Source organism: Passer montanus, unplaced genomic scaffold (assembly GCF_014805655.1).
Source record: "Passer montanus isolate IOZ18808 unplaced genomic scaffold, ASM1480565v1 scaffold7, whole genome shotgun sequence".
Classification (NCBI taxonomy): domain Eukaryota; kingdom Metazoa; phylum Chordata; class Aves; order Passeriformes; family Passeridae; genus Passer; species Passer montanus.
The window spans coordinates 3,645,097-3,671,730 of record NW_024372147.1 but is presented as its reverse complement, the minus strand read 5'-3'; the positions used below and the strand labels follow the sequence as shown (position 1 = coordinate 3,671,730).

At 37.6% G+C, this 26,634-nt stretch overlaps 1 protein-coding gene across 1 annotated transcript in view; it reads right to left on the bottom strand.

Moving 5' to 3' along the window:
• The window catches only part of RASEF (RAS and EF-hand domain containing), a 28,254-nt gene extending 7,262 nt beyond the window's left edge, over positions 1-20,992 (bottom strand). Inside the window, exons 1-10 of the mRNA XM_039729963.1 lie at positions 20,068-20,992; positions 12,767-12,913; positions 11,905-11,995; positions 8,971-9,066; positions 7,889-7,966; positions 7,247-7,362; positions 6,382-6,450; positions 5,406-5,490; positions 3,944-4,035; positions 853-1,087 (exon numbers count right to left, since the gene is read on the bottom strand). Coding sequence (XP_039585897.1) covers positions 853-1,087; positions 3,944-4,035; positions 5,406-5,490; positions 6,382-6,450; positions 7,247-7,362; positions 7,889-7,966; positions 8,971-9,066; positions 11,905-11,995; positions 12,767-12,913; positions 20,068-20,435 — 1,377 coding nt within the window. The 5' untranslated portion in view covers positions 20,436-20,992. The remainder of the gene's footprint in view (positions 1-852; positions 1,088-3,943; positions 4,036-5,405; positions 5,491-6,381; positions 6,451-7,246; positions 7,363-7,888; positions 7,967-8,970; positions 9,067-11,904; positions 11,996-12,766; positions 12,914-20,067) is intronic.
• Positions 20,993-26,634: the final 5,642 nt, after the last annotated feature.

The following is a 26,634-nucleotide window of genomic DNA, read 5'->3' as shown; positions in this document are numbered from 1 at the left end:
GTTTAGTATAATCTACATTTTGTCTTTTAACATTTCTATTGTTTGGCATCCATTCTTTCAGTACTCTAACAGAGCAAACTAATTTCTATATGAAAATTTCTGTTTATAACATAGTCACAATAAACAATTGGGACAATACTTTATTTCAAAGCTTATTTTGCAAACTTTAAGAATTTCCCCAAAGACATTACTCTCCATGCTATTACTACTCAAGCTAAATTAAGTAGAGTATAGCCATAATCAACATTATTCACAGCAAAGTCTCCACAGAGATTAATGTCTACAAAACACACAGCAAAGAGTTTACCTTAAAAAAACCCTATAGTATACTGTGCTCGACATAATTTTTACTATGTAGTCCTCAGAAACTCTGTCAATGTTACTGACAATAAAACAGACACAGGAACACCTTCTTAGATATTTTTTTAATTCTCCAAGACTTTAGCCTGTAAGCCAATGTGTGAAATAACAGTATTTTATCTCATATGTGCTTTTTTCTCCACTGCTACAGCACAGTAAGATGAAGTGAATAGAAACCTATTTTATTTCTTGCTGCTTTTTTATCACTAGAAAATGAGCTCCTTTCTGCATACAGTTTAACAACCTTCAAAAATCACACAAACTTCAAAAATTACGTTATTACCTCAAAAACATACAAAAAACGTAAATTCAAAAAGAGAACTTCTTATACATTCTAAAAAAAATGTTCACTAATTAATTTAAATATGCATGCCCCAAATATTTACTTTTAACTGGCCTGTGGGCAAAGATCCATTTTATTTTAAAAACAGGAAGCTAATTTTATCTCCAATCAAAGACTTCTCTCAGAGAAGAAGTAAATCTGGCACTTACATCTGTATCAGAAGCATCACCGCCAAAGCCTTCTTGCATACATTGTGACCTTTGAAAAATCCTTTGATGTCTATATTCCACTTCTGAATCATACTCATTTGAATCTCTCAGGGTAGACAAACCACTGTCAAAACAGCTCTCAGGTAAGCTGTCAACTTCACAGTTTATCCTTTGCATTGGATCACAAAGGGCTAAAGAATCATAATCTTCATCGAGGCAAGACGAATGAGATGACCTAATAAGAAAATATTGGAGGGGGAAAAATAAATTATTCCACACAATAAATCCCAATAATAAATAATTGCTTTTCCCAACAAAATCTGAGCCTTTCTGGAACAGCCAATTCTTAAAAATGCTAATGTTAAGTTTAAGACATATGTCAATCCCTATCTTGCCTTTATAAAGAATTCCTTTCTCAATCATATGTCTTGGGATGCTCAGATCAAACTATTTAATATGTGTTACTGATGATGACTTTCCAAGTCTCAGTAATTATGACTACCTGTTAATTTTAGAAAGCCTATCTAAAAAAACATTCAGAAAGCGATGTACTATGAAGACATGAGAAAAAGAAAAATATGATGTTTTAGCGAATTTTAGCCAAACATTCAGAAAGCGATGTACTATGAAGACATGAGAAAAAGAAAAATACATATGATGTTTTAGCGAATTTTAGCCATCTCTAAGACAAAAAACAACCTTGACATACTGTATCTCATTTAAATTAATGCATTTGTTCACAGAGGCATGCAGTAAGAAACAGCAATAAATATAGAAGATGGAGTAACCAAGTTCAGGAGATCAGTAATGGTGGAAGAAGTCACTGAATTATTTTCTTACAGTTTGACAAACCATGCAAAACCTAAACTTTTACATAGAATTCTTCTCTTTTCCCTAAACCTTCCTTTAAAAGTATTTTTTTCATTTTGGATACTGTAATATATAAAAATATTTTAAGAAATGCTGCAATGACAGTATGGGTTACAGAAAAAAAAAAAAAAGGTTTTATTTATGCAAATAAAACCACAGAAAAAGGAAGGTTAATAGAATGAATCCTAAAAAAAATAGTCTTATAAAAAAGGTTACAGTGGCTACAATCATTATCATGCCTCTTCAGCAAGACAGGGACAGGCATCAACAAAAGTGAGGCAGTAATGGTCTCCAAGTCATAGCACAGAAGAGAGGGTCTGGCTTAGCCCTGTTGGGATTGGATGTGATGCACTGACCTGCTAAACCACACAAGGTCAGCATCAATCCTTGTAATAACAGCTTGCTCCCAGAGGGGCTCCCCTGTGATGGCACAACACAGGAGAGCACACTGGGGAAAATCACCAAATTATCAAGCTGTTACTGAATCGAATTCTTCCCTGCACCTGGCCAAATGGGGGTGATAGTGGCATCACTGTCCTGTGCAGTAACATTCAGAACCATACAATTGACACTCCTTCAGGATAATGAATAATCACATGAATGCATGTGATCTTTGCTGTAAGATATCAAAGCATACATGGTCTTTGTATTTATGCACACCTACTAGCCTATATCAAATCACTGAATTACTGAGAAAGAGTGCGTGCTATAACAAAGTTAAGCTCTCCAGGCATTCTCTGAAATAAAGCTCTTAAGTAGGCAATTCCCAACTGCACTGAACTATGAATTCAATGCTGGGAATTTCATATATGCTTAAAGCAAGTTAGACCAAGATGAAGCTTGGTCTAACTTGCTTTAAGCATAGAAAATGTATGAAAAAAATCATACATTTTAGAACAGATTGCTTAAAACATGTTAGAATACAAACCAATACCTCTTAATGCTGATCTGATGTCAGGAGACAAGGTACTGAAAACAAACAGGTTTTGGGACATTCACATCTCTTTTTGTCTTTTGATACTATCAAGTCAAACATGTTAAGACTAAGCTTTATTCCTACCACATAAACTTTCTTCTAAAGTGGCTTGTATTTCTCACTTTTGTGGAAATACAAGGATTGCACCATGTGGCATGTACTAATAAATATTCATAAAGAAGAACTAAGCTTCCAGAGAGGTTTTATTTACTCTCTCAGAAAATTACTGAATGTAATATGCAACTTAGAGTGGATGCCTCTAAAAATTTGCAGAGGGTCCAGTATTAGGGAATTGGTTTATATCCACTCAGAAACAGGAAAATGATTTCAACAACTAAAACTTTACAGCCAGCAAACACATCTCACATGGAGACAACAGAATAAGGACACTACTGAATGAATGGGGATATTACAAGTTTGAAGTGAAGTCTGTCTATTTTCTATCCAAGATATTTTTCTTTCTGGCAAACTACTAAGAACTCTATTAGAGATCTCTCTATGGTTTGGAATACCACTGAAAGAAAAAAAATACAAAATAATGTATCAATTGAATACGGACACACATTTTTGCTGATGGATCTGTTTAAAAAAACAAGTGTGAAAGCATAACATGACTGACAGCACTCAGGGTTGCCTCCAGTACCCACTGTCTTCAGTGAGTCTCTGAAATGATGAGGAAGTTCTGATCAATGATCTGTACCTATTAAGTACAAAAATAAATACCTCTGACAATCTAATTGCATCTAGATAACTTACTGTTTTTGTACTCTTATCTCATTAATATCCAAGTGCATCCACTACTCTTGCATGTCAGTGTGAGATGAGGTGATTTGAAGATCAGGCCCACATTTGTACTAATTATTATATGGGAAAAAAGGCACACAAGCTGAACATAAAACCAAAAATGTTTTATTTCACAAGTACTGAGAAAGGCTAACAAATGTCCTCAGAAGAGTTTTATAGTTTCTTGAAGACAAAAAGACTGAGACTCAAACTAGAATCAAAAAGGGCCAAGACCAGACAAGAGGCTGTCTGACCACTTCATAAGTTTATGGCTTCTACTGAAGAGGGGTATCCTGAGCTTTCTGAAGTAATTGAGAATATTCCAATTAACTTTAGTATATTTTGGATCATATGCTTGGATCATTACTTCTATATCAGACAGAACTACTGTCTGTTACTTAACACTAATTTGGTCTTCTAAGACAAGACATTCTCAAATTAACAAAAGCAAGCCTGGCTTACCTGTCATATCGTGGGTTTAAAGGAGAATGTTCACCATTAAATTTAGGACTGCTTCTAGAAATGGTACTTCCTGGTGAGGTATTTGCTAACCGCTGAAACAGATACATATTAAATGCATTATAACTTTGATGAACACAGAGGATTATATCTAGATTTGTTGGGAAAAAAGTGTGCATCATCACAATTACAGATTGGAAGTATTTAATATATGTTTCTTTATATTTTATATATATATATATATATATTTAGCTACTTACAATTAGTTAAACCTCATACTTCATATATGATTGAGGGTCAGAAGGCTTATTACCTATAGCATTTAGGTTTCACCACTGCCCTTATACTGAACACACTAGACATATTCAACCACAAAAGAACAGAATTTCCAAGAGGTTGATTTCATTGATTACCTCAAGACTCTGAAATGCTAAGCCTTGAAAAGTGATATTTAGACCATGGCATGCTGACTACTGAAAAAAAGGGGAACTGTCACTAGCTGAGCTAGTTTCAGGAGAGCTACCTCCTGGCTCTTGAGAGAGATAGTGAAGGAAAGGTCTCAACTAATAGCATGTGACAAAAGTATTAGCATGTGCCTCCATACATTTATTCACTGGAAACAGCTTCTTCTGTCTTCTACGTAATAGCTCATTTATATTTCCAGGCATGACAGTAGGAAATGGTATCCATTGCTGCATGTGTAGCTAATCTCTGGTAGCTCATATCAACAAAAAGCACTCATGTTCACTGGTATGGAATACTGCAAACAGGCAGTGCCCTGAACCCTATTTTCCTCTTTCCTGTCCAGTATTGTCTTTATGGGCCCATCCTTCTAAAAAAGCTATCAGCTTTTCTCATGATGCCCAGTCATTAGTTTTTAGAGTTTTAACAAGTTTCACAGGATTGCAAAATGACAGTGTAGAGGAGGCTTTTTTCTTACTTTCAAGCCTTCCTTTCTCTAGTTTGGAGGATGTCAGGTGACATTTGCTACAAGAGACTCTAATGCAGTTCTGTGAGCCCCAAAGGGTCTGACTAAGGTCTCTATCAGTAGTCCATGCTATTCATTTTCCCAGTGACTTGCCTGGACAAAAGTTTGAGTTAGGTTAAGACCTTGCTATTAAAAAAGGGCAGTTTTCTGAGAAAGTGTGTTGTCAATGGTAGGACACTCCCTTACACAACACAAATACATTCCCTTTAGTGCAAGAGAAACTGCTGATTTATTCACCTCATTAAATATCACAGATTATTAAAAAAACAGTCATCTTTCAAAGCACCTGGAAAGCAGCTATGCTCTAACAAAACTTCCATTATTTAAGAAAATGTAAGTAAAATCTAACAAAACTACACAGGAGTATTCATTGAAAATACCTCCATTTTCTCAGTACCCACTGAGGTACCAGTTTAAATGCACTGCGTTGACTCTTTACACCTTCTATGACAATGTAACAAAAGCATCAATACATACCAATGATCTGTTGTACTTGCTGAAACTGTTTTCAAGTGCACTTCTTAAACCATCGTTGCTATCATGTAATTTTCTATTAGCAGATCTAACAAGGAAACACAGTTTAATTTGCAGAACTCAAGAAAACATAAAAAACTATGTAACTCCTCAAAAAGAAAAAAAAATTCAAAATACTTCTAAAAAACCCCTTTTTCCTTTAGCTAAACACTAAAGAGTAACATGAAACTAGCAACACATTGACAGGTATTCAAACAAATTATCAGAAACAATCACTGTGAATTTCAGGCTTCAGTGGCAGCCCAGGAAGTCCATTTTCACTTGTACAGTATGGTCTCTGGTCAGCTGAGTGGAAAAAAGGTACTGTAGGAATGGTGACCAAAAAAAAACCACAACACATGCAATGAAACAACTAGTCCAGCCATTTTTGTACAAAATTACTACCCTTTAAATATTGCTGAGGTGATTCTGAAGACAAATATAATTAATCTGCTTAAAATAAAGAATTTGTTTAGGATAAGGATAAATAAAGATATAAAAAAATGTATTCATTGTGACCCTTCTTGTGCACCTATAATATAATACTGCACACTCTTAGTACTTTCCAGACAACAAGACAGGGAGTTACTGGAGAAGCAAAGCCAATAGAAAAAGAAGCGAGGCAATAATTTTTATGATAGCATGGATAGACTCAAATCACATTCAGCTTATTAGAAAGAAATGAAAGCTAATGGACTAAGAAAAGAAATGGAAAGAAACCAACTGAAGTGTTAGTGGGTGAGTACCACAGTAGAGTTAATACCACAGTAACATTTATGACAGTTGAGAATAAACCTTTTACAATAATTTAGGTCATTCCAGTATTTTCACTTGGAACTACTTCCCAAATTTCAACCCAATCTTTTGCATACAAAAACAGTTATCCCAAATATGGTGGAACTAAGGTTAATAATGAAAAACTGAATTTCTAAAAACTTACTGAAGTATTTCAATTTGTCTTTCCAGATTATCTCTGTCTTCAGTATACTCTCGGATAATTTCTAGATCCCTGGAAAAAAAAGCCAAAAAATAAACACCAAACTTAAATAAACATATACTTAACAGGATATTCTCACATTTTCACCGTATTGCCTTTGGCAGAGTTTACATTTATGCTGAAATATGCTCAGAGCAGTTTTATGCAAAGTAAGATCATTTGGTGACTTCATTAATCTCTGCCATTACAACTCAACAAAGACTGTGAATGGAAAATGAAAATCATACAAAATAACCATAGGCACTGTCTCCTTTTCCTTTCAAATATAATTTGTATTATCTGATGATAATCACACAATGAAACTGCCCTTTATGCTCCTTTAAAAGAGTAACTAGTAGTAGCTTTCATTCACTTTAGAAAAACAAATGGTTAATATAGATGTGGAAGGCTTCCAAAATTATTCTCCCCTAAAATTCATACAGATCCTCATGTGAGTACAAGCCATGAAGAAAAAAAATTCCTGATGTTGCAGTGCTGTTTCATTCCTAATTAAGTCCCACTAATATCAATGGATAAAACAAGCCATGAAGAAAAAAAATTCCTGATGTTGCACTGCTGTTTCATTCCTAAGTCCCACTAATATCAATGGATAATGTTACAAGATTGTGAGAGTTTTCATCATAGCCAGAATTTGCTCCTTCAGAAACCTAACAAGAAAAGTGAACAGCATTGATGACATGGTATCAAACATGTACTACCCTTTAAGGCAAATTTAGAAAATAACAGTTGCCAACTGCATGAATAATAATTACATCAGAAAATAGATGTTGTTTTTTCCCTTGTGAAAATATTATCATGTAGAACTTACCTCTCAGTGTTCAAAGACTGATCTGCATACTCGCTTTTCAAGGTATCTAATTCACTCTGTAGAAAAGCTATATTTGTCTGTGCTTCTAAGAGATCTTTCTTAAGTCTCTGATTTTCCTTCAAAAAAGGAAGATATTAGATGTTAGCTGTCACAGTCACCTCCACAAAATGTTGATAAATTATTATAATAATAGAATAAAAACCATCAAGGTTAAATAAAAATTAAACACTATAAAATTTGGCAGAGGGAGGGAAAGAAAATGAAAGAAGGATAAATCAACAGAGAAGTCAGTAAATTAATATGCAAGAACCTCTTAACTATTCTTTTTCTATTCAATTACAAAAAAATGGTACCACATCATCTCAAGCCAATTCTAAATGTCCTATGTAGAATGTGCATATATTTAAACAGGTTCTTTTTCTACTTAAAAGATCCACATACACTTACCCATGATTTCTAAGGTTTAATTTCTAGCTTACCATTAATACATGTAAAAAAAAAAAGAAACCAACAAAAATCACAACCCAAATCTCCACAAGTATAACCATCTGTATTGCAGGGACTAAAACTGAGGCTAAATTAATAGTAGTAGTAGTACTACTACTACTACTACTAATAATAATAATAATAATATTCTCTTACCAGCAACATATCATGTATTCTTTTCTTCAGTTCAACTACATCTTCCCGGTGATTGACATACTTGGATTGCTCCTCCAGCTTGCAGTATTAAAAAAAATGCACAATTAATGTATTTAATTGTTCTGATTTTTAAAAAAGCCTTATGGAAATCACAATAAATAATCCTTAGGAGGTTTTATAGTTACTGAAGTTTTTAAAACTTAAAAGTTGTTCCAAATGTACTAGCAGACGGCATTATTTCAAAAATCACTGGCTTTCTAGAAAATTGATATGCGTTTTGCACTCTTTAGGTATAAAATATTCATAACTAGTGACACAGAAGACAGTTGTTAAGACTGAAACAGAGAGAACAACTTAAAAAAATTATAAAAAATTATTACTATCTCAGCTATGTAGTTTCTTGGACAAGAAGCTCTCATGTTTCTTCTAAGAAATTTCATTTCTACAAATGTTCTTCTAAGTGAAATTAAGTACAAAACCCAAAAAACATATCCATTTTGCTTGCTATAATTCTGGTAAAACTTACAGGAAAAACCAAGGTCAAAATTAAACCCAAATTACAAAATATGCCAAAACTGCCAATTCCTACCTGAGATTTCATTTTATGTTATTACTAAGTATCAAATTACAAGATCAGATTGCAGTTGAGTTCTAAAAGGCACTATACATAAAGTCGGATACTAAAAGGCACTATATGTAAATTACTATGTCTAGGTTGCCAATTCCATCTTTATTTATAAATTACAAATACTTAGTGGAAATATACTGGACTATTTGTAATGGACCAAATATAAGATTAGGTAACTGCAATGTTATAACTTGATGGACCTAGAAAATTGTTAAGCTAAAGAATTTAGGTAATAGTTGCTGCTCTCTTTCCTAAGTATTTCAAAAAATTACACAGCATGAATACAAAAGCACAAAATGACAACACAACCTAAAAATTATCTTCAGTTGTCATTTACTAATACAATTTAAATTAGAAACCTACAATTGTGATTATCCATCTTGAGGGAGACATTTCATAGGGTCAAAATCTCTTAAAACACTTTAAAAAACTCAACAGACTTCAACTCACTAACCTTTTTAAGTTTTTTTATTGTCACCTGAAGATCCCCAACTTCAGTGTCATACTGGCGCTTCAGTTCATTTAGTGCTTCTTCAGCTTTCTGCTTCTCCTGCAATATTTTCAATCTCATTAAAAGTTGAGACAGTTTTCAAATGTTTATCAAAAAATTCATTCATCAGTTTGGAAAGCACATACTTTTTGCTTAGACAAATGTGTTTTTCATTTTGTCCGTTCCTTAAGATCCATAGGTTCTGATTCTGTAATTGCAGTCCACTTCTAAAACACTCATAGAAATAAAATGGTGGCATAAAAGCAAATATTTGGGTCCATTCAGTGTTTTTCACTCATGGTTCCTGTGCTTAATGTTCTCAATGTCACTTACTTCTTTACTTCTGTTTTTAATTTTTTTGCTTGCAACTGTTAGAACATTACAGGCCCATGTCAGTAAAAGGCAAGCAGACAACAGCAGTTCTAGTTTTAGATAAATGGTACCATCCCAGGAACAGAGACAAGGGGGTGGTTTCACTGCTGTCTATTCAATACCACCCACATCACCAGGATGGTCTCAGCAGATGGAAATGGAAGCAGTGCCATCTTTTACAAGGGCACATGGCAGGGTGTGCATCTGTGTTTAGAGATTGCACCAAGTACTGCCCATGGGGATGTTCAGTGATGAATGCCCTTTTGTGGGTAAAATACTCTCTTTCCCTTGTATACCCTACATTATCAATATTGTTGTGATTATTGCAGCCTTCCAGTAAACTGTAATTCTAGTTTATTATTTCTCCCAGTTTCTTCTATTACTAGAAGGAGCAGAGTGGGTAAAAGGTGACAACAGGAGTGGGTTTAATTTTCTCAGTGTGTTTGAAACCAGCACCAAGTGCTCTGTCTAAATACCAATACCTGTATATAGTACTCAGTCTGAGTATCAAACCAATTTGTGCATCAATGTGTGGTGTGCTACTGACTGGTGTGTTTCACTCACTCCAGTCACTCCCCAAGTACTCCAGTTTCACAACACAAGAAGTCAGAATGCAGCAGCAAGAAGTGGAGCCAATGACAGAGGTTGAATTTTCACATGGAAGAGGTAGGCATAGATTTTGCTTAGAATTCAGAATTAGAATTTCCCATAGATGATGCTGGCATTCATGTGTTAAAACAATAATCCAAGTAATCAATTTAAGTTGGATTCCCCTACTGTGGCCAACTACATAGACTCATAAGTATTGTTGGGTAACTATTTGCTTCCCTTGAAGAAACAAAATACAGGATAGGCTCATGCAGAAGCAGGTGTCCCGGTGGCATGAGTGAGATCACTCTGACAAACAATAGCCTTGATTACAGACATTAAGATTAATGGCTTAGTACATTCCCACAAAGTAAATAACTTAGCATTTACTCTCAGGGTGTTCTAGTAGGTGCGGTATGTGGAGCTAGGAGCTACAAGGAACACTGGAGAGTGAAAATGAAAAAAACCTTGTGAGAAAAAAGTTAACCAAGTTAAAGACCATCTTTCACACCTCTGGCTAGATGCAAGAAGTGATTGAGAATACAGACTAAATGTAGATAATGCATAGAAGATCGACTTCTGCATAATGCTAGTATATAACTGTAGATGTTCTCAGAGTAAGCAAACATACACAACCCAGTCATCTTTTCAAAGCACTGAAAAAGGGTATTCAGTGCTTTTTTTCAGTGATTTATCACTTTTTGAGAACAGTAATTTTCCAGAGAAAATGTATTTGTTTTCTCAACATTAACAACTTAGCTTCTTTGGAAGTGAAACTTTATCTCTACTAAGAGCTGCATTACCACTAGTTAAACATAATAAACCACACTCGTTTTTGTTTTTTTTTTTTTGCAGGTGTGATATCTTTAAGACTTTTATGCCATTATATTTCATTTCTAGGAACACAACAATAGGCTTTTATGGTGTGGTAGGACTATTTTCTCCTCTATAGGAAAACAAGCTGTTGTAAATCTATCAGAATACCATTTACCTTCACATATCAATTAGTGTGAGCTACTTAAAATCAGCAAGTTGACAGACAGTACTTTGTTACTTCTGGTTCTGCAAGTACTCTGGTGAAAGAACCCATAGCAAATATATATAGATGTTCAGTATACCACGTGTCTGACCAAGCAATAATTATGCCCATAGTATATGTTTTAATTAATGCATTCTTATGCCTTCAGTAGAACACTTTCACAAACTGTTATGCCCATATAAAGTTTGGCTTATCTTAAATTAATGTAGTAACGATTCAAAATGAACCAGGGAGCTGGTCTTACTCCTTTGAATTAAGCAGCCACAAGTGACTCTAACATACCTGTCCTGGGTAAGAGAAGAGGATTTGTACTTCTTGTCATATAAACTGCAAGTGGGTTGAAACAACAGCTAAAACTGAGCAGATCAAAGTAGAGTTTCCCATTAAGTTTGAGGGGCCCAGGCCCTCACACATTGCTAACACAGTTATCCTCTCTTAAGTCTCTAAAATGTGGTTGCAGGAGAAAGGAGGAAAGAAAGAGCATTACTCCGGGCAGATACACAAAGCAGGACCAAATAATCAAAGCATTAAATTATACATAAATTATTGTACTAGGAGAGCTAGATTGCATTCTTTAGTGCTGAAATATAATTTTCTGCAGTCTGTTTCCAATATTGGTCTCAGAAAGAAACTCTTATTGGCCAGTATGTTTCCACAAAAGGGAAAGACTTCTTTTTCTTGGTTCATTACACCTAAGCAGATATTCCTCTTTGGGAAAGCATTAAGATCATTCTTCTTTTTTTTTTTTTTTTTTAATGTATAGAATTTTTTCATCCAGGCTCTGCCTATAGCAGCTTTGAGTCAGTCCATCAGGTTCAAAACCACAAGTGGCCATCAATCCTGCTTAAGATCACTACGAGTTCAGTAATTATGAAATACTGTAAATATAAAATACTCACTTCCTTTTTAACTTTATGCTCTGCAGCCTGTATCCGTAGTTCCATCTCTTCCTCTAACTCACTGAGTTGAACTGCTGCTTTGTCCTGAGCTCTAAAATTTAGAAGAAAATATTCTCTTAGGAATTGCCCTCCAGCTTGAAAGAAACACTGTGTGAAACACATCTGCCTACCTCAACTGAAACTGAAAATTAGACAGAAAGACAGGTAAAACAGTTTAACATTGCCCAGACCGTGAAACTGGTGTGGCTAAGAACCTAAATCCCAAATCATTTGAAGATACTGGCAAATTGGATTTTAAATAATAGCTGCAAGCTGATGATTAACATTAAATACATCTGCATTTTTAAAATTAATTTACAAAGATGAAAGGTACCCCTTGTTATCCTACGAAGAGACTTCAAAAGCAACTTGCATCACCCACACATACAAGATCTCTGTTCTGAGCTGATCTGTTTGGTTTTGGCAGTTATGATGTGAGACTGACAGTGCCAAGCAGTTAAAACAGGTAAATACAGTTCTTGAAGCTCATGAAACAAAAATATGATTTCTAAAATGATAGTGGACATGTATGATAAAACTCAAAGTTGCAGACAAGAAGAGTCAAAATGTTTTAAGACATTTAACTAACAAGAGTCTGCAAAAATTTGGTCCAGAATTTATTGGAAGTATGAATAGGCATTCATTTGCAGGCTGCTATATGTGTTTATGCACAAGGGTATGCACACTAACTTCAGAACTCAGTTTATGGAAATACTTTGCATGACATATTTTGGCATTAACTCTCAGTAGTTTAATCAAAAAAAGCATGAGAAGAGAAATTTAAAAAACTGCATAACTGAACTAGAAACACAATTCACTATACCTTTTTACCGCTATGGCAAGAGTTTCCATCTCTGTGCTTTGAAGTTTGATCTCTTGGATGAAGTTCTTAATGACATGCTCATATGGCTGGATTAATCTTGGTTCTGCTATGTGTATGTTCTGATACAGAACACTGACCTGCTCCTGTCTGAAAAAGAGAGACATGCACATTTTAATGCACTTACTTGGAACAATGTTCTATTATAGGTTTGAAAAACTTACTACAAATTAAGATATTCCCCTCTTTGCCTATTTTTAAAATTTAGCAAACTAGATACAAGCTTTCAACACTCAGTACAGTATGACTAAATTCTTTAAATTACGTTTACCATTTCCACTTCTCTGCTTTAATATAGGTACTGGGGAAAAAAAAAAAGGCAACCCAAACTGCCTAATGAAGTAATTTTTTTACTTCTGTTCATAGCATAGTGAAGAGAATGCAACTGGTGCAACCCACAATGTATATCAAGTCTCTTGATTGCTCTAATGTTAATCATAATCCATGAAGAAACCTAAGATTTCAGGAGGTTGCATAAGAACTTAAAACAGGCATGAATGATAACTACCTAAGTTAACAGGGGAAGGATATAGAGGGAGGTGGACTGTAGGCAAAATAAGAATACAGCTCCTCAGTTTCACACAAATTATTCTGGTCTATATATAAATAAATTTGTTATTATAGGAAGTTAATTCTGTATATGACTCTCATGTAAAAAATGTCAAATATATCTTATAAAGAAGAAAGCGAACATTTCTGTAGGTATTTTAGTTGTTAAAAGCTCTCCTGAAAGTCATAGTGAAATGTTGCCTCAATGCAGGAATAGTATATTCAGATTTCTATTTTAATCTGGACAAATTTACATAGATTGCATACTGTTCTAATTGTCAGAGGAAAGAAGTTTTACAAGATTAAACAAAAAACCCAGTGTAAGAGCCAAACCACTATTACAAAGTCTACTACATAAATAGCACTGATTTCTGTTCATGCTACTGGTATGTCATGCAAACCTTTGTCTTACATGCTAGGTTCCAACTCCTGGATTACATCAGACAACATAGCAGGAAATACTCTGTAACAGAATTTAGCTGTTCTAAGGAAAACTGAATGTGATTGACACAGACTATATGCTAGAACATGAGCACGTACCCAACAACTTAAAAACCAAAAGGTAAAAAGGAACAGAGAAGATGAACTCTAGAGAGGTGGAGAAAACAGGCCAGTAATGAGGAAATACACATTATCAGAAGCAGAAATACAACCAGAAGCAATTTTTTGCAAGTTCAAGTCAAATACCACATCTAACATCACAAATACATGCCCCCTCTTTTTGTTCCTAATGAAAGCTTGAACTCTGATTAAACAATCCTCCTTGTTAGACAGGTAGAATTTTCCTATCTTCAGTGGAGGTAGTGGTACTTAATACATTCACCATACACAATATCAACAACTGTGCAATTCAACAAGTGTATATTCTCTTAATTTTTTCTCACTTGAAGCAATTCCACAGCTTTGATTATCAATGCTGCAGCACTCTGCTCCTTGTATGTGATTTCTCCACTGGAAGTCTAACTTAGTTTATTAAAACAGTACTACAACTCTTAGTATAGCTCAAATTCCCTTTTAAACAATTTAACAACTTCAGGACACTGTAAAACGTGTTTCCAGCTGAAGTGTTGACATTCATTTTGAGATAGAGAAACATAAAACCAGCACAGAGAGATATTTACTGATGCCTGATAAATTTCTGTGGTTTTGTCTTGCAAAGGATTTCCTTTACAAAACTAATCCTGTATTTACCTGTATTTAGTAAGTTAAATATCTTCCAATGTATGCACATAATTTCTTTTTCAAAATGTATTCTAAAGAGAGTAGTGTTGAAGTTCACCAACAGTAGCAATAATGAACAGATTTATCTGATCATCAGATGTTGCAAACTCTGTATAAATAATGCAACATTAAAGAACTCCTCAAAGGTATATTATTCAATTAATGGCTTGCATTTAAAAAACTATTAAGGACATTTCCAGAATCCACCTGGAGGCCTGTAGTCAGTGGCATTTTCTGGGATCAATACTGGAACCAGTCTTGTTCAACTTGTTTATCAATGACCTAGATGAAGGAAAAGAGCATCAGCAAGTTCACTGATGCTCTTTAGAATTGGTTTTCCTTGAAATCCTAAATTAATTTTCAGTGTATGAGCTGCACACCTATAAGTTCCACACTAACACAGTTGTGTTAGTGTGGAACCTAAAGGTATTCACAAATACTAACGCGTAGAAGAGCATTTTTTTAATATATGGCATAAAAGCTTGTCACTTTGTTCATCTGGCACTATGGTTATACTACTCATCATGCATGCATTTATTTCTGTTGCTTCTGCAAAGTGCAGACACCAAACACTAGTAATCCACAAAAGGTATAGCGTTGTGGCCAACGACTACTTTGGCTTTACCTTACCTCATTTCAAAGGTTTTATAGCATAAACCATCTGTAAAATTAGAACTTAATAAGAGTAATTACTCAATATTTGTACTGCTTCACATGAGTTAACTTAAGCAAAGTTACAGTATTCACATGGTTTCAGAGAGTTCCTGTGAGAACTGCATAAAGAAAATAAATCTGCTCTGATTATAATGCAATTTCTAATATGATAGATTTAAAATACCATGGTTGAATAGAAGAGAAGCAGAAGGGAGGTAGAGGGAGGGCCCATGCCAAAAAACCCCACAACACTGATTTTGAGCATACCAGTTATGTAGATTATATTGTGTTATCCTTTCCTTTAATCCACACAGCTACATTAATCCTTATCAATTCATAGTATTATTTCTGGTTTTCTGATTGTGGATTATTAAGCAAATGGCCACTGTACATTCTGAACGCAGTTCAGAGAAAGATGATGGAATTTTTCAACTAATAAGACAACATTCCCACAGAAGAGATCCCTTCTCCAGCACTGTGGTGAAAAAAAAAAGACACAGCATTTGGTTTTCCCAAGGATTTGCCTTTATCCCCTCTCCAGGTAACATGCTTCAAATTCCAAGGAACTTCCAACTTCTCCAGTTCTGACATCACAGTTCATCATCTCATGGAAGTAAACACAAATTGCTGACACAAGTTAATACTGTGCTCTATACTGACTTTGGCAAAAATCCATCCTAATTTTTGACAGCAAGAGCAAGACAGGTTTTGGATGGGTTTTTTACCCAGTAGAGCTTCTCCTCTTTGCTACAGTACAGCTGTATATCCCATGAGCCTCGCCTGTTTTCACAGTTTAAGTAGCTCATGTTAAGAACAGCATGCTTTTCTCATTTTATCACATCCCCCAGATCCACATTTTCTATACAGCTCCAGATGACATGACTGGGGGCACACTATTATCATAATCACATTAAGAGACTTTGGAATTGTATGAGGCATAAAATCTCACAATCAGGCAGCAATGAAATCTGAGTCTGATGAATAGTCAGCTTGGCTGAAAGTACAAGGCACACAAATAAAACAAAGACTAAACAGCAAAGCAATGGAGTATGAGGCCTCTCAGTGAGAGCAGATTTAACTCTAAACAGGGATACAAACTTTCTGCTTCAGATTAATCCACCCATTCATGCTCTAATTAATTTAGTTCATTTTCCAGTAAGATTATCCAATTTGCCAGATATTGCACGAAAGTTGCCGGATAGGGCTTAGTCTTTTTGACAGTCCCAAGCCTCTGCTCTTCCTGACTGAAGTCTTTGACATGGAAATTTAAAAATCTGTTTTCCAGGAATTTTTTTGCCTGTAATTTATGGAGAGGAAAATGTCATAGCATTCGTAAGTACAGGATTTTTCTTGTAGTGTCAGAGGATGTTAGATTATTCATTGCACAAGCTGAGGAATGGAAAAGGATTGCCATTAGGGAGACACACACTTAAAGGTAAACATCTGTCTATGTCTAGTAGGAGCATGGAGGGAACCTTTCAGTCTTGCCACTGAAATTCAAATTGAGATTGGCCACAAGAAAGAATGCAACATCCAGTAACACCATTAATGGTTAAACACTTCCAGTTTGGCAGGGCACTGAAGCACTCACTGTCTGGAGCACCAAAAAGGTCTAAGCTTCTTTTTTGTCCACTCCTGTACCATTGCAAATACTTCCTAGAAGAATAAACTAATGAACATGGCTGACTTCTCAACAAGACAGACCTCCAGCTGGCAATTCACTATAAATACAAATAAATTAAAGGCACTGCATGATTCTATGTTTAATTACTCACTATTCCTGATTAAATGTAACAATGTAGAAGGGTAGCTGCATTTTATATGAAATTAAAACCAAACAAATCAAAACATCAACAAGAAAAAAAAAACAAAACAACAAACAACCCCCTGTACAAATCCACTAAAGTCTGACTTCACATGTTAGGTTTTCAGCCTGAAAAGACTTTCCATCATCTTTTTTCCTAGAGGCAAATTGTCCAACAAGCACAAGTAAAGGCTAAGGCAAACAATACTTTGACTCACAGTAACCACCTAACCAAGAAATCTAACTTAATTTAGTCAAAAAATCTGTTCAAGTGAGGAGGAAAGGAGCAAGGCTGTAAAGAGACTCTTTAATGTGACTCCGCCAGTTTAACTGCAAACAATAAAACCACACCTGCAGCACAAACTTGAATCTTTTGAAGTATAATCTTAGACTGTGCAACTGATACACCAAACAGCAGAGATATGATCCATCTCATAACAAAATTACCTTTTGCAAAAAAGTCATTAAATTCAAAATATGTTTATTGTAATATATGCTTACTTTAGTATCTGGCAGTAAATAATGTTGCATTAAATGCCTGCTACTCCATTGAGGACTGGGGCAAGGCATAGAGCTGTTACTAGGTTTCACACCTTGTTATGGAGGGTATTTATTCTGTTTAAAAGTTCAGTCACAGAAACTGAACTTTCAGTTTCTGAAACGGAGACAGAACTATGTGTATCGTGGAAATTTTCCCTTTGATTTCCATGGGTATTCACTCAAGCTGAGGAGTGACAGAGGCCACAGGTGTTTACTGTGGCATTTTCTCCTGACTTCAACCCTTATCTCACTACTTCCATTTGCCATGTCTTGTTTTTCTCTGTATAAACCCCAATAGCATCAAAGCACATGTCCCAGTGTCTTGCTAGTCTGTGGACACAAGGCAGAGCTTTTTGAGGAACTGAACCCCAAAATGATCAAGATAAAAAACAGAGAATTAAAAAAGATTAAAAAATATGGACTCCCAACTGCACTCATCTGGCTTTGAAGAACTTCTCCTTTGTAATTACTTTTCTCACAAATGTCAATGTCACAACAAATATATCAAGAGCAACAGATCCCAGCATAAGGACGCCAACTCTTTTACAGCACTGAAGATGCAGGTGTGTTCCAAACCATGCTAGTTTTCAAAGTACTGCCTTTTCCTGAATAAAAACTTGAAGTGACAAACAACTAAAACAAACTAAATAATTTAAACAAAAACATAAATATATTTTTTGAAGTCCAGCTTGTACTTCACTTGACTTTGTTATATTCTTCTGCTTAAGACTCCTCAAAGAATTGCAATTTATTCATTACTTATGTAAGTGGTCCTAATGATTTTAGTGGGACTACTCACAATGGAAAAAACCCTTATACATACATTTCAACAAAAATAAAGACATGGACTACCAATGGGAAAAAAGTTGAGCTGTAGAACAGACCTGGTTCTAGCATTTCAGGATGAGAGAGAAAAAAAACAAAGGGCACACCGTTTTTCAGTTGACACTGACACACATTTAATAAATACAGCCAGCTGTGAAGGATGTTCAAATCTGAACCTGAATAAGAAACATTTTCACCAAATTACTGCCTACATGATAGTATTTAACCATCAAAACTTAGCTGCTTTCAGTTTTTATGTAAAAGAACCATAACACAATTACATTATGTCATGATGAATTTAGCAAAAGTACCAGATGTGTCTGCATAGTGGAGCCACTTAAAGCTGTTCCCCTTCCTATTATCCTTTTACACAGTCAGACTACAGTGAAACTGCTGACAGTAACCAAGATACTGAAATGGAACTATTACCAAGAGGAGACAGATGCTTTCACAAGTTACCACTGTTCATGAGTGAGATTTTTTTTCAGCTCCTACTGAGTTTCTGACTGCAGGTTATTAACTGTGTCCGAAAGCTTTCAAACAGTCTTTTGTTCTTTAGAAAGCAAGTGTCTAACAAGGAAAGCACCATGAACAAATTAAAACCGGTACAAAAATACTGATCTGTCTGAAATGGGGCAGTCCAATAAGACTAAAGAGTATTAGTCCAGAAAGAAAATTTACTCCAGATTTACACAGGAGTAGTAGGTTAAGTAACTGAAAATTTTTCTGAAGAAACTTTTCACCTCATAATCCAAAATATTTTTAGTGTGTCTGGAACCAAAATGGTATAGGTAGGAATTTAAAGAGCCCTGTGTAGAAACAACATGGAGATATATTCACGTGCAAGACTTTTAAAACTCTCTTGACTAGCTGCCAAGTCCTGAAACTCAGATTACTTATTTTCCATCATAAATTACAATTTTAAAATGAAGCAGAATCACTCTGTACTTTCCATGGCAAACATTTTCATATGAATTTTGAGCACCTCAGCTTTCAGGCAGATTCCTGAATCACCAAAACGCATCACTGTACACTGGAACCAGACCCGTGGTAAACGGGTTTACTCTCCAACAAAGCTACCATCAGTTGTCTTCATTTCACTGAGACCGGGAACAAAGACTCTCACAAACTTCAGTGAGCTCATCACATTGAGGGCCGTAATTACCAACACCGTTAAGGTGGAGGCAACGACGTTGCCGATCAGCCTTTACCAGGAAAAGCCTGATTAGGCTGGAAGAAAAACGCTGGGGGCTGGTCGGGGAACAACACGAGGAGAAAGCTCTTGCGGAGCCGGCAGAACTTTACATCTCTGCGTTCTGCCAGCCAGACTTTCCCACGTGGGTCGCTGGCATAACAGAGCAGAGAGGAAGGTAGGAGCTGAAAGAACGGCGCTGGAAACCACCCCAGCCGGGAAGCAGGTGTTCGCAGGGCTCTCTTCACCCGCAGGCACGGGGGCGAGGGGTCAGCTACGCGGCCGCTCCCCAGCTGGGATTGCATCAGCGGCCCCGCCAGGAGGGCGCTCCCGCCCCGCAGGACGGCCGGCCCGGCTCGGCAGCGGCGGGGCCGGGCGCCCACAGCTCAGCCCGCCAGCCGCGGGCCCGCTCACACCACGGGGCTGGGGTGGGAGGGAGCGGGAGGCTCCGGACCTTACCTGGGGATGTACCTCGCCTCGTCCCCGAGCCGCACCTCGAAGTCCTTCCAGGGCTGTTCCAGCCCCGCGGCGACCCAAACCGCTGACGCCTCTTCCTCCTCCATGTCCTCGCCCCCCGGCTCGCTGCCAGCGGGCTGCGGCCGCGTGGCGCCGCGGAAGCCGCGGGCGAACTCCGGGAAGGTGATGGCCCCGTCGCGGTCGCTGTCGAGGCGCTGGAAGATGGCCTCGGCCTCGGCCGGCTGCACCCGCAGCTCGGCGCAGAGAGCAGCGAAGTCCTCCCGCTCGATGCGGCCCGAGCCGCTGGCGTCGCACGCCAGGAAGAGGGCGCGCAAGCGGGACAGCTCGTCCCCCGCCGCCTCGCGATCCATCGGCCAGCGCCGGGGGCGCGGAGACTCCGACCGCGGACCGAACGCGACGGGATCGGGTGGGCGGCTGCCCTACCTGCGGCTCAGCGGGGCGGGCCGGGTCCTGCTCCGCCCCGGCGCCCCGCGGGGCCGGGCAGGGCCGGGAGGCGGAACGCAGGTGACGGCTCCTGGCCAGGGCAGGGCGCGGGCAGGGCCGCCGGCACCCCCGGCGCAGCAGGGCGGTCCCGGGCCTGCAGCGGCCCCGCTGCCCCCCGGAGTGTAGGGACACGGGGCTGCCCTCGGGCCCAGCGTGTTGCGAACGGCACAGGTAACTACAGACAGCAACGTAGGGTATAAAAACTTGTCTCACAGCCCTGCAGCACCCAAATGTGAGTCCTAATGCTATGCGGACACCCTAAGGTGTTAAACCTAACTTCCGTTTTCCAACATACATTTCTTCACGTTCCTGAAAGACCCAGAAGCCACATGATGACACCAAGTTTGAACAGATAAATTCTCTCTGGCACGAATAGTCTTGGAGTTATACCTTGTGGGTATGTGCTCACAAATGTCTCACGACCAGTAATTTAGAAATGTAGACTGTTAAAACACCATCTTAAACTGGAAATGCAAAAGATGTATTCAAATCAATAAACCAGAGGAGACAGCTTTTCAGTGCTTTGTGAAGAACTAGTGTCTTTCTTGATAGAAGTCAAGATCTCTTTCTTGCTGAGGTCAGATTCAAGACTCAGATTCCAACTGAATCTAAGGGATATTTTAAAAATTATTATTTATTTCCCTACACTTATTCTTGTTAATGTCTATCTGCAAATGTAAATTTTGTTATACCACAGTTGTGATAAACAGACTACAAATCTAACAGTCAAAACAGCATTTCCCTGTTGACCAAAACATAGTCTAATTATGTGATCTAGCAAAGCATAAATGGCCCATCTTACCTCTCCTCAGAATGAAGCGCATACTGTAAATGGGAATAATCAAGTACTCCTTTGCCAAAGATGTGGAATGCCCTCAAAGGGATTTTTTTTTTTTTTACAGCTTTTGATTCGGCAGCCATCAGGATTAGGCAGACAGCCAACAGTCTTTATCTAGACAATAAAGAGCTTCATAAAATGTTCCCCACACTTTAAGGAAATATAGCTGTTAAGCAATTTGAAATATAAGTTTTAGCTTAAAAGTATGAGATAGCAGAAAGACTTTAGTTTATGATTTTACACATTTTATTACATTTCCACCACACAATTGCAAAACTACTAATAATAGTAAAGTGGCTCATCATCAGTTTCTTAGTGTTTTAGTAAGCCAGAATTAAGTTAACAAAAGTATTCTTCCTGTTCTATGGTCTTTTATTTATCCATCAAATTTTTATAACTCAAGTGTGTCATGGAGCCCTTAAGGGGTTGATGAAGGGTTGTTCAGCCATCAAAAGAGAGAAACTTCTCTTGTATATACAACCCAGCTCTGTTTATAGGAGCTGAGACTTTTGGCTTTCAGAGTGGACAAGCTCATGAGATGAGCTGGAGCAGCCTCATCCAGGTTAGAGTGTGTCTGACTGGCCAGACAGAGAGTTCCCACTCAATCAATGTGCTCACCTTATTTGCTTTTTGTACAACTTATTTGCCTTTTTTTTTTTTTTTTTTGGCTGCAGGGTTGTGAGTTGACATTGGTCAGCTATCCTACCCACTCTTTTACATATGCGTGTATCTTTAGTGATAGTCACTGCCTTGGACTGCTAAGCAGAGGGCGTAGACTTTGGACAGGTAGTCCCTGTTGCCTTTTTTTCCTTTTCTTTTTCTGCTAGAGATGTTTTGTCACACAAATCTCAGGTACTGGCATGAAGCACAGTGTATAATTTAGCAGTGCCATGGCATAGGTATATTCTGCAAAACAGATCATCCTTGCAATGGTTCATGCTTGCATGGTTCATGATACTACATGATGCTTGCTTGGCAGGCCATGGTTTAGTGGAATAGTTCTGACACAACTGCACTAAGATAATAAAAGGTTTATTTGTTAAGACCAAAGAATGGTCTTAATGGACCAAAGAGTGGTGAGACCAGGATTACCAGCAGGCAATGGCATGCTTTCTTCTGAAATCATGTCCCTGTTCTAAGAATGACCTGCTCTTCAAATCCACTCTAAATTAAATAAATATGCAAATACAAGGCACTCTTTATGTGGCATAGTACACTTAATCTCTTTAATTCATAAGAGAAGTTTTAAATTCATGCATAAGATACTGAAGATACACATATACCATGCATTCAATTTTCAGTCTATCATCTGTTTTGCTTCACTGTGCCATGAAACTCACAAGCTAGCCGAAGCATCTATTTGGCTGAAGAGGCAGAAGGGAAAATTAAATCATTCTTAGGAGCTTTAGAGAGACCGAAGGCAACCGATGAACAAGAAAGGATTCATTGTATCACTACTAAAGTGTCCTGTTTTACTGAGTGGAAAAAAAGTGGATTTTGACACTGTTATAGAGACAGAGATTAAATGTTACAGATTGCAAGAGACAGGTTAGTCAGAAAAGAAGGCTGGCCACACATGATATCTATTGTCCCAGGAAGCAAAAGAGCAGAGGAGCTGAGCTGACACTTCGATAAACTATGGAACCTTGGAATGCTATTTGAACACATGTGGTCTCTGAAGGTATTTATACAGAGCTATGCAGAAGCCCAAAAAAGCTGGAATGTTGTGCTCCAGTCAGATTCAATGCCTGAAACGGCAGCCCTCTTCTCATCCCTCTCTATATGTTGTCTTAGGAACCTTACATACATATTAAAGGAAGATTTTTAACTTGGAGCATCGAGCATTGAAAGTTAGGAAATAGAACATAAATTGGAGCAATTATTCACTGATTTACTTTTCATCATTATTGTTTGTGGACATGGGCATTATCTACAATGTCATCCATACTATTCTGGTCTTTTACTGAGGACAGAACGTATATTTTGGATAGTTTCTGCATACTTTAACTAAATTTCCCAGCATTAGGATTGGCTAAGAAAGAAAATTTATCCCTCTGTGGTTGCAATTACTCTCTTATTCACCTTTTTCTCTTTTACATTAGGACAATTTAAGCAGTTTAGTGTAAACTGTTCAATCTGCTTGGAAGACAGATGACATCAAGAGAGCATAAATAAAATAGAATCAACCAGTGATGTTGAAAACAGTTCATATCACACACAGGTACCATATTAACTACAACACCCTGAAAACTAATTATATAATCCTACTCCAATTTCTTCCCCCCCAACACAAATTTTACCATCTCTACAAGTCACTATAGATCTCAAAGCATCACAACCCCAGTGTGGCACTCCATCTGTACCCTTCGTACCTACTTGGCCAGGACCTCTTCCTCACCCTTACCACCAGGAAGGGAAGCACAGTGTGCAGAGGCACATGAAGGACAAGGGGAGTGGAGGGTGGTGGTGTGCAGAGCAGAGTCTGGGAGTTCTCCTGGAGATGGGCTGTGGTAGTGGTTCTTCCTACTGGTTTCCAGTTTCTGCCATTCTCCTACAGTGTCTCCCTTTGCGATGACATTTTTTTTTGTTTTGATGCATCAAACTGTGCTTTGATGGCATTAAACTAACTGTTTACCTGGTTCTATCCTGGCATGCACTTTATGTGAAACACATAGGATAGGTGCACACATTAAATGCCAAGTCTGACCAGATCATAGAACATTTCTGCATGCTCTCATTCCCTGCTGCATAATTTTTAGTACTACTGAATATGATACACCCTCAAAAAGGCATAATCCATGTCTTTAAAAACTCAGTCCAGGAAATTAAAAAATAATATTTTGAGAGAACACAATTTTGTGCTTTGACTTTGTCATAAAATTACACAAAAAGTGACAATAAAAGTTCTTTGTCTAAGAAGAGGTACATTTAAAAACCAAACATATCTGTCAGGATATACAGATAATTTTTTTATTCTCCTAAGCATTTATCAGTTCAGACAATGAAGTTGTAAAAGACCCTCGTGGTATTATAACTCTTTAACAAACTCCAGATGATGACTCCAGATCATGAAGTATAAATCTTTCAGGTGAAGAATCTTCAGCCTGGAAAAGACAAAAATTACCCTTGATGTTTAAATATCAAAGTACCCAAGGTGATTTAGCAGAAATTATTAAGTAGTGGCAGTCTTTTTAAAAGCTTGTCTGTATGATCAACTGAATATCCATGGAGATGCTGAAATGACTGATAATGACTGCTGGGCATAGTTTGGACATGTTAGCTGTCACCCTCATGCTTCTCTAATGCTCTCCAGCCCCCAAAAAATAACATTAAAAGACTGTTCTAAAGACGTTATTATATTGTCAATTCTCAAAATTTGTAGTGTTTATAATAATAAATACCTATGATTGCATCGTTTATGGGAAGCCTTACTTGATTTGGGTAGCCTACATAGGTTTTTTTTCAATTCTAATAGTCAAAACCAAATAATATCTACTGATGAAACTTCTTTGTAAAGAAATGGACGTCTCAAAATGCAATTCCCTATGTGCAAATCCTGTCAACAATGAGCACTGCTGAAACAGAAGTGTCCTTTTCAGGACAGAGATAAACAGGTCAAAAAGACATGTCTCCTTCCAGTTAGGATTAGCTTTGACCTTTTTCTGCAAAATTATGCCAAAGCTCCTTCAAAAACACAGTAAGGTCCAGGTTTCCCTTGCAAACACAATGGTCACTGTTTCACCCTCTACCTATCTCCCTTTCTTGCTCAATGTGTTGGAACATTTCCCCAGAAGCAGAAGATTCAAGTTTAAATCACTGTGTTGCCTGAAGGAAATTAAGATTACCTTTCTTTTTCCTCATGCAAGTGTCCTAACCACAAAGGTAAGTCAGAGGGTGATGGAATTGAGAAGCACACAGCTGCCCAAAGCCACTGTGCCAAGCATCTATGTTTTACAGGGCATTGTAAGTAGACAAAAATATACTTTAATGAAAATGCTAGATGACAAATTTCCATATGCCAGTTGATCTCTAATCCAGCTTTTATTTCTCTCTGTCTGGTCCAAAAAATCTTACATTATTTTCACAGATTCTGTCTAAATTGTATCTATGCAATTGCTTGACCAGCTGTAAGAGAATCTGAAAGATATTTGTTTACGCAGAGCAAAAAGTACTTAAATCTGTTCAGACAGAGAGGAAGACTGAATTCATCTCCAGTCTTGTGTGTAATGCCCTTACCTTCAGGTTTCTCCCTAAAGAAGATACACATACTCAGTACTTTCTACTTTATCCTAGGCAAAAGTAGCTGTCACTCTTTCACTTCATGAAACCTTCTGCTATTCATGTTAGGCAAACTCTGTGCACCATCAACAGGGTAGGCCTTAAAAGAATGAGGGAAGAATGTCTTACTTGTGGATCCCAAGAGGAATGTTTGCTGTGGAAATACTCAGTTGCCCACAGGGCCATTGGACATTCCTACAATTTGAGGCTTCTGGGCAATATTCCTGAGGAAAGCATCACTGGTATGATGTGGCATCACAATGCCCCATTGACAACAATTTTGGGAACAAGGTTTAACCCCAGCCAGCAGCCAATCCCCATGAAGCCACTCACTCACTCACTCCTCCACCAGCAGGATCACAGACAGAATTGGAAGCATAAAAGTGAGAAAACTCATGAGTTGAGACAAAGAGTTCAATAGGGAAAGCAAAAGCCACACACACAAGCAAAGCAAAAAGGAATTCATTCACTGCTTCCCAAGGGCAGGCAGGTGTTTAGCCACCTCCAGCAGAGCAGGGCCCCATTATATGTAAAGTGACCTGGGAATATAAATGCCATCACTCTAAACACCCCTTCTTCTTCCTCACACTTTATTCACTGAGCATGATGTCATATGGTCAGGAATATCCCTTTGGTCAGTTGGGGTCATCTGTCCTGGCTGTTTGCCCTCACAAGCCCCCAGACACCCACAAAGACCTCACTGGTGTGGCCTTATGAAAAAGCGGAGAAGGCCTTGGCTCTGTGTAAGCCCTGCTCAGCATTAACAATTTCTATGTTATTAACCCTGTTTTCAGCAGAAATGGAAAACACATCTTTGTGCTAGCCACATGAAGAAAATTAACACTACTCCAGTCAAAACCAGATGGTGTCTGTCAGTCCCCTTGACTGCAACTAATGATTCTGTAAGTGCCTGTTCCCAGACAAAGACACTGAAACTCAGCTCCCTATGC